We start from the raw sequence: 15,395 nt of genomic DNA, 5'->3' as shown, positions 1-15,395 counted from the left end.
AGTGGTGAACGCCCCTTTGCCTCTTCCACCTTGACTAGAGAAGCCATGCCTTGGGAGACCCACCCGATTGTAAATGGGATGGGGAGAGGGGAGGTGCTTCCATCAAACGCCGCCGCAGGGCATTAAGAAATGGACCCTCCAGCACAAGCTCGCAGGTCCCATGCCCTGTTGACTTTGCTTCCTCTTAGCAGAGCTCAGTCACCCTCCCAAAGCCCTGCGCAGCCCGCTGGCAAGCACGCCTCACAGAGGCTCCTGCACACGCTGTAGCTGCTGCTCCCTTTGGAGGAAAGGGTGCCTGCAGTCCTCTGGGAGTCCACAGGGACCTGGGGGGGCCTGCCCTCTGGGTGGTGTGTGAGAGATGCGCTGTGGTGTGCCCACAGTGCCCCCCAGTGGTGCTGTGTGGTCCGAAGTCTTGCTTGGAGAAGGGCATAGCTGTCTACCTATGGCTGCGGGGCACAGCTGTGCTCCACCTTGTCTTGGACTGCCCTGGCTCCCTGCCGTTTGCTTCCTGCTCAGTGTGCCCAGGAGCTGGTGCAGTTTGGGAGGCGTCGGCCCTGTCCGCCCAGTGCCTGAAGAAAGATTCAGCCACCGTGGGGTGGGGAGACTCGGGGCGACACATGACCCCCTTGACTGGCCCTGCCCTGAGTGAGTGCCTTTGCAGGGCGGCTGCACAGTATCGGACTGCTCGCTGCAAGCACAAAAGGCGTGAAGCCACGTAAACCACCTCTCATTTCGTGATGGTTTGGGAGTCAACGTATTAAGTTGGTATGAGCTGCTGCGTTTTACTCTTCACGGCGGCTACTGGACAGGAGCCTGGTGTCCCTGGGGGTTAGGTGAGCCTGTGAGGTTGGTGGTTCCAGCCCACCAGCCTCTCCCGGGGAGAGAGATGAGGCAGGCCATCTGCGTCCGTCTCGTCGCCGCTCCCGCTGCCGGGATCACCAGATCTCAGAATGGGAATTAGAACCTAACACCTAATCTGAACTTTTGGGATCACGGACTCCTTGCCTGATAAGAGGAGGGGCCCCCAAGACGAAATGGTGTGGAGAGAAATTGGAGGAACTGATATCTGGCTGACTGGTCTCCTTCCCTCTGCTGTCAGCTCTGACTTGAAGGACCCCAGCACCTTGCAGGCTCGCCTCCACCCCCCATCCTCCAACTGTGCTTCCTTCTGACCTTCCTCGTCCTCGGGAGACAGAACGTTTGGGGGCGAGGGGCCAGCGTCCACAACCAAAAGGGGCCAAGGGGCAGTTGTGCAATCACAGGGTAAATTAAAGAGACGTCAGACAAGCCATAGGTGCAAGGGCTCAGCTCCTCCCTGGAGACCAGAACCAAAGAGAGAGCGAAGACATTCTCTCAACAGCTCATAGACCTCATCTCAGGCATGGAAGCCACGCCATGCACATATGTGCCGGGCAGGACGGGGTTGTGCTGGAGCCATTAGGTGGGTTCTAGAGTTCAGGTGGTGGCTTCACCTTAAGTGTCCCTGAGCTCTTCTCCAGGGGATCCTTATCAGAAGGGAGTGGGCTGTACTTAGGGTGGGGCAGACAGGAGGGGTCTGACTGCCCTTGGTGGCAGACAACCTTCAGGAAGACAGCCTTGATTCAAGGGCATAGTAGCCGCCCTATGCTTGCAAGCGGGACCTTGTTGTGGGGAAAAGCTTTTACGTGGGCAATGTGAGTGGGAAGCAGCTCCACTTTCTGGAGGGAGAAAGACAAAAGACAAGGCTTTTTACTCCCTAAAGAGCTATTCTTTCACCCCTGCCTTGTGGGGTCACCACTGTGAGTCAGAATTGACAGGCTTGGTAGTGGCCATAAATGTGGGTTGGTTTGCTCCACTGCCCGGCTGGCTTTCCGCCGAAACATTGGAGCAGAGCTTTGTGTGAGAGGCCTGGGCAGCCAGTTGGGGATGGGGGTGGTGGTGGTGTGTGTGTGCAGCTGTTCTCGGCACACTTCGGACATTGTCTGTTTTGAGAGAGCAACTGAACTCAGTGGCTCTGATGTGGTCCATTAGCTGCCAGGCCTCCCAGGGGATGTGTGTGTGTGTGTACACATTGCTACCTGTTGAGCAGTGCCTATGAGCAGCGTCATGCACACGTTCCCATAACGGTCCTGCTCAGTGTGATGTGAAGGGGTGGGGACAGCCAGGCCGGGGCTGGGGCAGAGCGGGCGTATCTCCCCATGGTGTGGGCCGTCTTCTCAGACCTGAGCGACCTGTGACCTGGTCCCTGGCTCAGGCTCTCCTGTGCTCTCTTGTAGGCTTTTGTAAACCGGGACGAGGCCAAACTGACTTGGAGCTTTTTCAAACAGTCTTTCTTGAAGCAGATTCTGACAGAAGGTAAGTGGACGAGCCGAGCTGCTCTGAGCAGTCAGAAAACCTTGGGATGTACCAGGGGGTTCACAGCATGGCTGAGCAGACTGGCTCTCAGCACCCACAGTGGGGCCCCCAGGCAGCAGGGCCTCTGCAACTAGAGCCCCTGGAATACGGGGAGCAAACCAGCTTCCACTTCGTTTTATGTTCCCGTCCACTCTTACACGTCAGTCTCTCCACAGCCTCCTAAGAAAGATGCAGCCCGTGTGTTGAGGGAACTGCCTACAGTGAGGTCACATAGCTTCTCAGCTCCCACAAGAGTGGGTAAGAGCTGGATCTGAATTCACATCTGACGTCCAAACCCAGGACATGCCGTTTCAATACATTTATTTCACAGTCACGGGAGCATACAGCCATTATCAACAGTCAGCTTTCAGAGGTCTCTATGTGAGAGACTGACATCATGTGAAAATGGAGGGGGACCACGCCAGATCCCAGAATGGAGGCTGACTGTGTCGTTTTCTAAAACCCACTGCCCTCGAGCAAGTCCATTCCGACTTGTGGTGACCCTGTACGCAGGGTTCCAAGGCCATACAAATTTACTCAAAACGACAGCCTCGTCTTTCTCCCAGGGAGCAGCTGGTGGGTTTGAACTGCCAACATCTTGGTTAGCAGTCTGATGTTTACCCAGCAGTACCGTTGTGATATAGCTGCCACACCACACTATTACGTAACTGCCAAGCCACTGAGACCTGAGGTGCAGCCAAACCCACGCCTGACCTTGGCAGAAGAGCCCGTGTCAGTGTGCTCGCACCGCAGTGTGTGTGGCTGCGGGATACGGGGGCCACAATGTGCAGAAAGGTGGTTATCCTGTTTCTATCCAGCTGGGCTTCAGAGAATGAGGATTCAGTTAGCTATATGTTGCTGAACATGGTAATTTCTCTATATATACAAATTCCCCATGTCTGTACATCTACATGTCTATTACTGAACATATTTATAAAGCTATTTTTAAGTATCTTTTAATTATAAAGGTAATGTGATCCCAATTACCCAAACTTTCAGAATATGATCCGTAGCTGTGGCAGTTTTTCTGTTTTCTCCTCTGTCCATATTTGCTATTAAACACGCGTTGGGGAAGTAGCTTCCCGATTCCTCACAGTCCCTGCTTGTGAGCCCCCCCCCCCAGCCAAGGAGGAGACCAGCAGCTGCCCAAGGGCTCCCTGAGCTCTGAAACCCCGTGTGTCCGACTGTGTGAGTCCACACAGCTGTGGCTACAAAAGCCACTGCTGGCGAGGAGACCTGAGGCGAGGAGGGAACGAGGGGTGGCCGGCTTGGGAGGGCTGGGTGAAGGTACCTTCTCGCTCAGCTCCTGGAAAGGAGGGAGTGTGCCTTTCAGCAGGTCCCTGGGGAGTGCTTGTGGGTGCTGAGAGGCAGAAGAGCTACGACAGAAGGAAGGCATCTAGGTCTGTTGGGGGATGGCACCGATTACTAACTCGCAGACCTTGGTGAAGAGGTTGACGTGTGCACCTTGCTTACCTTCCCCGCGCTTGCAGGGCGGTATGGACAAGCTGGGCGAGCTGGCTGTTGTTTGGTGTGTTTGCAGCAGCAGGTCTGCAGGGGCCTCGGTGTGACTCTGCCTCCACACTTGGGGCCCCCTTGGCCTGCCCTCTTAAGTGAGGGGAGGAGATTGAGAAGGGGCTGGGACTGGCCAGCTTCCCAGGCCCATCGCCCTAGTTGTCACACAGGTGGCCTGACCTGTGGCCCCCAGGTTCTTGGGGTTATTGTCTTTTCCTTTGTTTTTGTCTTTAAACGTCTAGCTCTACAAAGGCTGAAACCATTCTTCGTAACAGCAAAACTGTGTACATGGCTACCTTGTTGGCCTGCGCTTCCCCAGCACGATGTCGGGGGAGTTGAGAATGCAGAGCTGCAGGAATGAGTGACAGGCCCTGGCCTGAGGGAGCCCTCCCTGTCTGCAGAGACATGGACATTTGTGTGGGGGTGCAGTGAACCTGGAGACCGGCTAGGAGGGCTGCAGTCAGAAGCTTAGCTCATTTCCCAGCATTCCCCTGGCATCCAGGAGGGTACAGAATGCAGGCAGATAGGCTGTTCTGCCGAGAGACAGGGAGGCCTCTGCTGAAAAGCCACTGTGGGCGAGGAGGATGACAGGAGCCGCGGCTCCAGAGCTGTGCCTTGCGGCCTCTGCTGAGAGCTCGCTCCCACAAGAGGACGCTCATTGACCGCGATCTCGGGCACCACGCCAGGCCCCGTTCATCTCAGGGCTCACACCTGTTGATCTGAGTGCCTTAGGACTCGGGCGATTAGAAACTGCGTAAAGATAAAGGGTTATATCAGTCTTGCTCTTTGGTTCCCATCCTGGGAGAATCTTCTCCGGTGGGACAGCCAGATGGTGAGAGATCAGGAGACAGTGTGCCCTGTGCTCCAGTGACTTGATGTTCTGCTTCTCTGTTTGCAGGGGAGCGCTATGTGATGACATTCTTGAACGTGTTGAACTTTGGAGATCAGGGTAAGTTGGCTTCTGTGGGGGCACCATTAATACAAGGGAGTTTGTGGGGAAGTTACATTGCCTTTGAATTCAGCTTTCCTCTGGGCATTTTGAAGCCTCCTTGTAGGTATTTCCGATACTGTTCTCTGTGGTGTGACTGCCTGAACAAGAGCAATCAGTGAATTGGATAAAGATACGCAGTGTCCTGATGTCCCTCCGGGAAGCCCTGGTGGCAGAGGGGTTATGCATTGGGCGGCTAACCTCAGGGTCAGCAGTTCAGAACCAGTCCAAGGGAGAAAGACAGGGCTTTCTACCCCATACAGAGTTACCTTCTTGGAAGCCCACAGGGACAGTTCTGCCCTGACCTGTAGGGTCGCTGAGTGGGCATCGGCTGGATGGCAGTGAGTTTGGTCTTTTGAGTGTGACTCTTCCTCCAAGTGTCTTGGGGATAGGCTCCTGCTGAGACACCCCTAACCCCACCCTCTGCCCTGTTTCCCTCCAAGCTCTGTTGTGTATGTTGATGGGTAGAAAAGGTGAGGACCCTCCTACAGATTCAGATATAGAGACAAGTCTCTCCCAGATTAAAAAAAAAACAACCCTTACTTTCATGCTGTTGTTGTTGTGTTGAGAACTTACACCGCAAACCGTCACAGCAAATCCCACAGTTTCTGCATGGACCCCTCTGGGACACCGATGGCCTTCTCAGATCCTTTGGAGAGGCTCTAGTCACAGTGGTCCCCGCAGACAGTGCTGGAGAAAGCATCCTGCTCCACACGGACTCTGTCCTCCCACGAGTCTTCCCCTTCGCTCTTGAATGTGCCCAGTGAGAGGGGAAGAGACAGGAGGCCAGCCTGGCACTGCTGGGCCTGTAAGGATCCCTGAGGTGCCAGCAAGGCCCCGGTGTTGGCCTGAGATGGGGGTCCGTATCCTGGTGCTAGAAGGTGTTACCATGGTGGAGGAAGCTCGGTAACGCACATGGAGATCCCCTCACAATTTCCTACCGCCACATTCGAACTCTTGGAGGTCTTAAAACACAAGTTGTCAGTCAGAAAATTGGTGTTGGGGTGCTAACCACGAGGCAGGCCTGGCTCTTCAGAGCCCCAGCAGCCCCACGGGAGAACAAGGAAGCAGCTTGCTCCCGCTAGGTTGCCCAGGCCCCCGCCTGTAGTGCTCTGAGTTGGAGTGGCCTGACTGGCAGCGGGCTGGGTGGCAGCTGTGAGACACGGGGTGACTGCTGCCCTTTGGCTCCCAGGTGTCTACGACGTCGTGAACAACCTCGGCTCCCTCGTGGCCAGGCTGCTGTTCCAGCCGGTCGAGGAGAGCTTTTACATTTTCTTTGCGAAGGTGCTGGAGAGGGAGAAGGGCGCTACACTTCAGAAGCAGGTAGTCTTGGCCCCCTGTGGATCCTCCCTCCAGCTGTCAGATAAGCAGCAATGTGGGGGGCTTCTCTTTTCCCACCACTGGGGCTGGCATGCTGGCCTGGACCCCACTCTTCCGTGACAGTGTCCTCCCTGGCCAGACCCCCTTCTTCCGCCTTCGCCCTTCTTTCTGACCTGCCTCCCTTTGGGGGTACAGACACCTCTCCAGGCCTGGTCTTGGTGTCAGGATGCAGGCTGAGTCCAGGGCGCGGGGGCAAACCTGGGTCTTTCTCCCTCACCCACCAACTATTCATCCCGCGCGTGCACCCCGCCTGGTAGACACGGAGGGAAAGGGGGCTTGACTGTAGAATCCATGCTTCCTTTTAGAAGATCCCATTCCAGACTGGCCGCAGTCCTGCAAACCTATGGCAGGTGCGGTTCTGTCTGGCCTGACGGCTCACTGTGAGTCGGAATGAGTTGAGACCCAAGGTGGAGCTCCATGCCCTTCCCCTTCGTTTGGTAGCAGACGGACAAACAGACAGGCTGCTCATCGAAGGAGGGTTGTGAAAAGCAGGCCCAGGGGTCAAGGGGAGGGAGCTCCGCGCTTCTGACTCACCGCATCCCCCCTCCCTGCGCAGGAGGACATGGCTGTGGCCGCCATGGTGCTGGAGTCCCTGCTCAAGCTGGCCCTGCTGGCTGGCCTGACCATCACCGTGTTCGGCTTTGCCTACTCTCAGCTGGCTCTGGACATCTACGGAGGGACTATGCTCAGCTCAGGAGCAGGTATGCCCATGGGAGCTGACATAGATCCTTGTCTGAGGAGCGCGGGATGTGGCCGGGGCAGACGCATGCGCAGGGGGCGGGCAGGGGCTTCTGCAGCAGCTTCCGTGGAGAAGTGGCCATGCCTCCACCCACCACTGGCATTTTCCCTCAAGCCTGCAGTGTATTCTGCCAACCCTTTCTCTGGGGCAAGGATGGTGCTGGGCCAGCTCTCGTGAGTCCATGCTCCATGCTAACTACACTTGAAGACGACAGTAAATATCCCGTCAGCCTCCCGGCCCAGTGTAAAAGAACCCAGAGTCATGTGGTGCAGAGAGGACAGTTCACCTTGGCCAGTAGGTTAACTCTGGTCTTGAGACAGTCCTGTACGTGTCTAACTTTGAACCCACTGGTGCCCAGACCCCTGGGCCTGGCATACACCATAGTTCTGACTCTGAATCTTGGCCTTAGGGACAGGACTTGTCCTGGGCCGTAGGCTGGTCTGTCAGCATTTCATCACGGGTCCAGGCAAACCCTTGGCAGTTCTTCAGGTCAGTTTCATGGGAACCCTGGAAATTTCTGCTGCTCCTTGTCTGTGCAAACCCCATGAGCTCCCTACCATCAAGCCCTGCTGACTCCTGGTGGCCGTGAGGACAGGGTAGCACTGCTCCTGAGGGTTTCACGAGGAGTAGAAAGCCTGTCTTTCTCCCTTGGAGCGGCTGGTGGTTTCGAGCTGCTCACCGTGCAGTCAGCAGCCCAGTGCTTAACCACTGCACCCCAGGTTTCCTGGACAGTGCAGAAGGCTCGGCCCAGGGCTGGGTTCCACACTCACCGGCATGCTTGCCTCCGCGGTGGGCACACTGGGATGTGAGGAAGGAGGGCCGCGTCTGCAGCAGTGCGAGTGTTAGGAGAGACACCGCTGTGAACCAGCCACGGGCTGGGCAGTTCCCCGGCACTTCCCATGAAGAGCCTGGTGACACCATGGTTAAAGCGCTCCACAGCCCATCAGAAGGCCAGTGTTGGACCTCAGCGGCCGGCGTTAAGGAGAAGGGGTGCCGTCAGCGTCCATGAAGATTGGGGAGCCCCGTTTCAATGTAACCATGTGCTGCGGTACCAGGCGTTGTATGAGCAGGGCTGCCCTGGTCCAGTGCTCACCCATGTCAGCACAGGTGCTGAGTCCAGGCGGGTGATGGACGGCACAAGGGCTCGGCTGCCTTGGTGAGTGACAGATCACAGGCAGCCACAGTGCAGTTTTCACACATGTGGTAGTCTCCTGGGTATGCTGTGGTTCGTTTTCACAGAAGGCGTCACACAATGTGTCATGTGCGGCCTTCCCTCGGGCCCTGAGATGCATCCATGAGTCAGTACATGCGTGACTCAGCCATTTGCTCCCTGGTCCTGCTGACAGGCCACGGGCTGTCCCCTGTCCTCCAGCTGAGGCTGACGGCGGCCCAGCATGTCTGTGGACATGCAACATGTCCCCTCTGGTGGAGCTGCTGCTTGCAGGTGGATGCGGGTTAATTTTTTTAGAGATGTGGTCTGCAGATGGAGAAGCGAGGCCACTGTGAGGCTCACGGGCTGTGATGGCCCCCAGCGCTCAGTCCTGGTAGAATGGCACCTCTTTGTCTTGAGGGCAGGGCACAGCTGTAGCTCGAGGGTGTCCTGTTTCATGGCCTCCTGCTGGCCTGGGCCCCGGACGTCCCCAGGCCCATGCTGCAGCGTGTCTGTTCAACAGACGCCGCTGATGGCTGTGAGCCTCTTCAGGCTGGTCACAGCGAGATTTGTTCCTGGCCCGAGGGCTTTGGTCATTCAGCAGGAGGGCCCCACGCTTCCTGACGGGAGTTACCCGCTGTTGGTCTCAGTCAGGGCCAGGGAGCTGGCACCTCCCTGGGGACCTAGGCTGGGGCGGCAGCTTGCTCTGTGTACGCGGGCAGGGCTGCGGGTGCGGGCTCTGCAGTCCCAGTGGGTTGTCCCTTCCCAGGTCCTGCCTTACTGCGTTCCTACTGCGTGTACGTCCTCCTGCTTGCCATCAACGGGGTGACGGAGTGCTTCACGTTTGCGGCCATGAGCAAGGAGGAGGTGGACAGGTGCGTAAACCCCGCAGCCGGGCAGGGGGACCACTCGCCCACCACTGGCTTTCTTCCTGATGGTGCCTGCCTTGTCGCGCAGGCCCAGCTGCCCCAGCCTTGCTCTGGATGGCAGAGCCGGGGGGTGGGGGGCAGTGGAGGGAGTGCTGCTAACTGCATGGTTGGCGGCTTAGCCCCACCAGCTACTCTGCAGGAGAAAGACGAGAGAGACCCTCTGCTCCTGTGGGGACGCCGGGTAAGGGCCATGGTGTACCAGACTCACCACACGGGTGACAGGGTGGGCTTAGGGTTTGGGAGGGTCACTGCCTGCAGCTCCTCACCTGGTAGTCCTGAGTGTCCCCAACATGTTTGTAAGTTCTGGTACATCTCAGAGCTTCTAGGACCCCTCTTCTCAGAGAAAGACCCAAGTGCCCAGACTCATTCTGTAGAGTTTGTGCCCACCCACAGTTTGGGGCAGAACCCTCACCCTAGAGCCTCAGCCTGGGGGATCTAAACCCTGGCTACAGGGTCATATTTCCTCAAGGAGTTTGCTGGAAATGCAGGCTTCTCCCCCTGGCCCGTTTCCACCCCCATTCCTGTGCCACCTCTTGTAGCCTCAGCCGTTCGGAGGTGCACACCTGGCTGGGCCTTGATCCCACACCCAGGGCCTTCCGCTGTGTGTGCGTGCAAGGCCCAGGAGCCGGGCAGCATGTCAGGGCATGGCTGTGGGGCGAGGCTGAAGGAAGGCGAGCACTGAGGGGAGAGAGAAGACTGCTGCCCCTCGAGCCCTGGGTCCCGTGGCGGCTTCCCACCTTGCCTCAGGAATGCCTTGTGTGCTGTCAAGACCACTGAGAGAGCCAGTGGTGGGTGGGCCGGGGAAGGGGTAGCTTAGAGTGCTGGGAGCAGCCTCTCTGTGCTCCCCATCTAGAGCTGGCTCATGGAGAAGCGAGGTGCCCTGGGGGCTGCACACTGGCTGGGAACTTGGGCAGGGGAGGGGAGGGCAGGAAGGAGCGAGCAGGGGAGGAAAGAGATAGGATGCTGGGGACTCACTCGCCCAGACCGACTTCCACAGCAGAAAACTCAGCACTGCGAGCCACTACATGCTGAGGCTCCAGGAACTGAAGCCACGCAGCGTTTCACCAAGCAGTCATGTCCCGCTGTCCAGGGGCCCACTGATACTCTGACTGCTCTGCTCCAGAGGGGCCCGGAGTGCAAGGCTGCGGTGCAAAGTTATAGCATAGCAGCTCTGCTCTGTTCTTCTAATGCTTACAGAATTGCTTTAGGTCTTTTCTTTTCCATGGTCTATTTGACGCAGCTGTGGCTCACATAGAATGGTTTTTTTTCGTACAATGTGACACTTGTTAAGTGAGACACTCTGGCCTAGTGGGAAGAGCCCAGGACCAGGAGTCTGTCCCTTTAAAAGAAACATTGTTACAGTAAAGTCTGCATTGGCATTGCACAGAGAAAGTCAGCACTCAGCCTGTTGAACTTGTTTAACAAATACATTTCCCAACCCAGTCATCCAGGCTTCCGGACAGTGGCGAGTTCCTTTCTCTCCACCTCAGCTACACAGCAATTCACAGGCAGCAGCCATTTACGATCCTGGCAGTGTGTAGATATCTGGAAGCAGTGTTCAGGGTGGCAGGCCAGAGAGAGAACAGACCGAGCACCCTTGAATGCAGGTCATGTCGAGGGTCATTTTCCCTGAGCACCAAACAGGGCTCTGGGCACAGGCTCCACACCCACCAGGCCCTGCGTGGGCACGGAGTCCCTGAGCTCCTCACAGCCCCCGTTTCAGCCCCTCACAGGGGCGGGCTTTTGTGGTCAGTTGGGTAGCTCCTTTCACCATGTTGGATGCAGATGATTTCTCATCGGGCATTTCAGATCCTAAGAACATTGACCTCTGCCCAACCAAATTCTGCCTAATGTGTATTTCCTAATTAAAAGTAGGATATTTGATTAGACGCAAACTCTTAGAGCCTCTTTGGAAGGGCAGGTCCTTTCTTCCCCTTTTTCCAACAGCCTGCAGCTCAGTAAAAACATAGGATGCTCTTGTGAATTACATTACTGGGAAGCACTCTTGTCCCCCTTTCTGTTGTTCACTCATCCAATCTTCTCTGACGTCCTGCCCCCTGGGGCCCATGTCCAAGTGGGAGAAGCCGCAAGAGCTAGTCAGCATATAGGAATTTGATAAGGTGTACACAGAGACCTGACGGGGCTGTGTGGTGGACAGAAACCCCCCTGAGAGGCGATGGCATCAAGCTGAGCCCTGCATGTCACCGAAGAGTCTGCCATGAAGCAGTGGGCAGAGCCTAGCCTGGAGGGGCCACGGAGCAGAGTCCCCATGCTGACAGCGTCTTTGCTGGGTGCGCCGGGGACGGGTGGAGACGGCCTCCACGCTGGCTCCGCTCAGGGCGCCCGTATATGAGCCCAGTGGTTGCAGCGTCCTCGGAAAGACCCCTCTGCAGGCGGGTGTGTCTGCGCGCGCGCAGTGGCGGCGGCGCCCTCTGGTGGTGGGAAGTGGGCAGCTCCTGCAGGCCGGTGCCTCTGTTGGGCTGCGCATACATTGTGAAGCATGCTGTATGTCCCATGTGAATGTACACGCATACAATGCACCTGGAGTAGCCCACTCAGGAAGCTGTTGCATGAGGGGACTGTGCAGTTTGCAGAACATAGAACGTGCACGTTATTTGCGTAAAAATAGGGCACCTTTCAGTGCATTAAAAGTCAAGATCATGGGGTCCCTTTTCCCTTTCCTGTGAGTTCCTGTTCAAAGCCACTGGGTGTTCATTTTAGTAGTGCAGTGCAGCTGTCTCGGGAGCATGTCCTGGCTGCGCGAGGACTGGCCGTCTCCCGTTCCCTCCCCTGCAGGTACAATGTCAGAATGCTGGCCCTGTCCTGCTCCTTCCTGGTGTTCTCCTACATCCTGACCTGCTGGTGCGGCAGCGTGGGCTTCATCTGGGCCAACTGCTTGAATATGGGCACTCGGATCGCACAGAGCCTCTCTTTCATCCACCGCTACCACCAACACAGCCTCCACAGGCCCCTGGCTGGCCTCCGCCTGTCTCCCATGCTGCTTGGAGCCTTTGTCCTCAGCGGGGGTATTACTGCTATCTCAGAGGTGAGCCTCCTGCAGCCTCACCCCTGTCCATGCACTTGCCGCTGTCCCCATCCCTGCCCAAGTCATTGCCGGTCACCCCCCCCCCTCCACCCACCCACACACATTCCAGGCCAGCATCCTAGCAGAGCCTGTGACAGGACAGTACCACCAGTGGGAACCCACTGGGCCTGGGAAGCAGTCGTGTGCCCTCCTCCTGAGCTGGGAGCCGAGCTGTAGGGCCGGGGCAGCACTGGGAGCAGGCACTGATGGCGGCTTCTCCCGCAGGTGTACCTGTGCTGTGAACAGGGCTGGCTCGCCAGGCTGGCACACATAGCCGTGGGGGCCCTCTGCTTGGCGGCGACACTCGGGATGGTGTTCTTCACAGAGACCAGGCTGATCCACTTTCTGAGGACTCAGCTAGGAGTGTGCAGACCTGCTGAGAAAGCACGGTGACAGCGGGATGCTCGGACACTGGCCTGGGGCAGCCATGGGGCTGCTGAGTGGGTAGAGCCCTGTGTCTGCCCAGCAGGGCCCTATTGAGGGGCTGCAGGGTGAGGCCCACCCAGCCCATCATGAGGCCTCCCTGCTGGCCCTCTGCAGTCTTACCCTTGAGCAAGGACTCCTCTTGACATTCAGAATGAGAAGCCATTTTTAGAGAGAAGTATTTTCATATCATTTTTAGCAAGCACTTCTGTGTCTTATTACTGAATGCATGCTCTTTGGGTAGGATCAACCTCGGGTACTCACTGCTCCAGCACACAGCCTGGGGTGTCGGTGCTCACACTGGTCTGGACCAGCAAGCTGATGGAGCCTTACTGCACACACGCACGCACGCACGCCACATCCTGGGAGTACTTCGTCTCCCCGTACAAGGAGGACGGAAGCCGCTGCTGTCTCAGAATAGAAGCCAGCGCCCCAGTAGTGGTTGCCCTGCACCGGCGCCGTGGCTGCACTTTTGGAGAGAGGCGTCTTACTCGGGGGACCCAGCACTGGGAGCGGCACATTTCCCGGATGGTTTCCCTGTTAGACCCCTCTTCACTGCGAGACCTCCCCACCCCAGCCTAGCTCTTCCACAGCGAGGGTGCTGTGGTCCGTCGGTGAAGGGAGTGTGCTTTGCAGCCGGCCGTGCCTTTGCACGTGGAGCTTCCATGCGTGACAGCTGAGCCGGGTCCTGGGGAATATGTGTCAGCCCAGGTAAGTCGAGACGCCCACACAGTAGAACAGCTTCTCCGTGCTGTGCATTCTGACCTCGGCGAAGCTAATGAGGCAATTGTGCTAATGAGCAGAAAACACCTAGAGTAACCAAACGACTGTGCACGGAGCAGCCTTCCACCTCAGAGCAGAAAGTCTGGACCGAATGCTCTCCCCTGTGCTGGGAGAGCTTGGTGACAGAGGGCCTCCCCTAGAGACCCTGCCCCCTGAGGGGTGAGCGCTGTGCTCAAGGGCTCCACGGTGGGCTCTGTGCTGCAGCACTATTGATCGAAGACTGCAGCTCACACCGAATAGCTCGGTCTTGCTTTTTCCCCAGAAAGAAAGAGGGTCAGACTCTATACAGCAGGTACCACTGAGGCAAGCCCCTCCCCCTGACTAGGATTGCTCTCAGCATTGGTCAGTACAGCCGGCTTCCAGCCCTGTACAAGCCTGGCAGACCCAGGGGCCCGGGCTTGGCCTCTGCTCACCTCCCTGCACCAGCTTGCCAAGCATCGCGCAGGGCAGAAAACCATTTTTCTTTTTAATTAATCTATTGATTCCTTTCAGATATAATGAACCTTTGGTGCCATTGGCCAGACTCTATCTTGGATGCTAGTAGTTAATCATTCTTTGACCCAGATGTCCCAGACCCTCCGTGTCTGTATCGAGGGGGCAGCAGTGAGGGTAACATGCTGCAGGCCCCGAGTCCAAGCAGAGGGACCCCGGTCACACCTACCCGCAGCACACCAAGGGCCTGCCACCTGGATCTTGTTTGTTTCCCTCTTCAGAGTGAGGAGGCGTCAGCTGGGGGTGGGAACTCATGAGCAGTCAGTCCCAGCCCCTCAGAAGCATGACCCCACACTGGTCAAGCACTGACCATGGGCAGTGTGGGAGGCACACAGGCTGCTGCTGCTGCTGACCCTGCTCTTTTTTGAGCCTGGGTATCCCTGCAGCAGAGCTACCTGTTTACAAGTTAGGAGTGTAGGTCTGTCTCCCGGAGCCACGCAGATCCCTCCAGCCGCTGCTTTGTGGGTAGGGCGCTGGGACCTGTTGTTTAGACCTCAGACACCTCCCACCAGGGTCAAGAAGCACTTTCACTTCAGGGGGGGTGGAGTGTGTGTGTGTGTGTGTGTGTGTGTGTGTGTGTGTCTGCTCCAGGGCTCAGCCGTGCACACCCTCACCTGTGTGCTCCAGGAAGGGAGCTGCTGTAGGGAACAGCCACGCTGGCTCTGCTCTCACAGATGCCTCCTCACAGGAGGCAGGGCCCCGGGAGACAACAGCAGGAGGTCAGTTACCTGAAGGAGGTGGGGCTGGAAACTGAGGAAGAGCAAGACAGGAGGGACCTCTCATGTGCTTACAGATCCCTGCCACTTGGAGTGGTGCAGCGAGGGTGAGGGGAGGGGTTCCATGTTGGCATCCCTGGCCCAGTGAGGAGGGTATGGAGGTGCCACCCTGAGTGCCCAGCCGGGGTTGGGGGTTGTTGGTGAAGGCTTGGACTTGAGGACCTTTGGGAACTAGCCCATCCTTAAAACCAGGTGTAGTTTTCCCTTTCACCCAAGCTAGCACTAGTCCACTCCCAGCCTGGACTTCCCCTGTAGGCCATGGGAAAGGGCCAGGGGCTCAGCATGCTGCCTGAAAGCAAAGGAAGCCAGGAGCTCCCAGATAGCACCCCACACGAGAATGTGAGGGGAGACAAGTTGTCAGATGCTCCCTGAAGAGCTGACAGTGAACCCCAGGGAACTGGAAAGGGTGATTGAAACACCACTGTCACCTGGGGCACGCTCCTGGGGGGGCCTTTCAGCACCAAGGCTCGTGTTTGATTTGGAAATGAGACGCCTAAGTCCACCAGATGCAGAGAAAAAAGCAGTTGTTTCACCATCATTTGTGCTGTTGTCAGTGTTTCCTTGGCTGACGACCTTTTGAGGGAGCAGAAGTGAGGCTTGCTGTGTAGACTTTGGTGGGGGGGGGGCTCCATATTGGTTTGTCTCATCCATTGGCTCCCATACTTTGGCATGATCGATCCCATTACTGAGTGTCAACCTTTTGTAATTGGAACCATCTGGGTAACAATGGGCTCTCGCTGTCACTGGGTCTCCTTAGGGGCCCCT

General features: G+C 57.1%; 1 protein-coding gene across 3 annotated transcripts in view; it reads left to right on the top strand.

Annotated features, from left to right (window-relative positions):
• The window catches only part of RFT1 (RFT1 glycolipid translocator homolog), a 34,297-nt gene extending 19,129 nt beyond the window's left edge, over positions 1-15,168 (top strand). For 2 of the 3 annotated variants that reach the window (XM_075547519.1, XM_075547518.1), the window contains 7 exons: positions 2,256-2,334; positions 4,784-4,834; positions 6,066-6,196; positions 6,810-6,954; positions 8,912-9,017; positions 11,868-12,117; positions 12,382-15,168. In XM_075547519.1, coding sequence (XP_075403634.1) covers positions 2,256-2,334; positions 4,784-4,834; positions 6,066-6,196; positions 6,810-6,954; positions 8,912-9,017; positions 11,868-12,117; positions 12,382-12,549 — 930 coding nt within the window. In that variant the 3' untranslated portion in view covers positions 12,550-15,168. The remainder of the gene's footprint in view (positions 1-2,255; positions 2,335-4,783; positions 4,835-6,065; positions 6,197-6,809; positions 6,955-8,911; positions 9,018-11,867; positions 12,118-12,381) is intronic. The other variant, XM_075547520.1, reaches the window with a different exon arrangement.
• The last annotated feature ends 227 nt before the right edge of the window (positions 15,169-15,395 follow it).

This window comes from Tenrec ecaudatus, chromosome 4 (assembly GCF_050624435.1).
Source record: "Tenrec ecaudatus isolate mTenEca1 chromosome 4, mTenEca1.hap1, whole genome shotgun sequence".
Taxonomy (NCBI): domain Eukaryota; kingdom Metazoa; phylum Chordata; class Mammalia; order Afrosoricida; family Tenrecidae; genus Tenrec; species Tenrec ecaudatus.
Note: the sequence above shows the minus strand (reverse complement) of the source record. Positions and strands in the feature narration are given on the sequence as shown.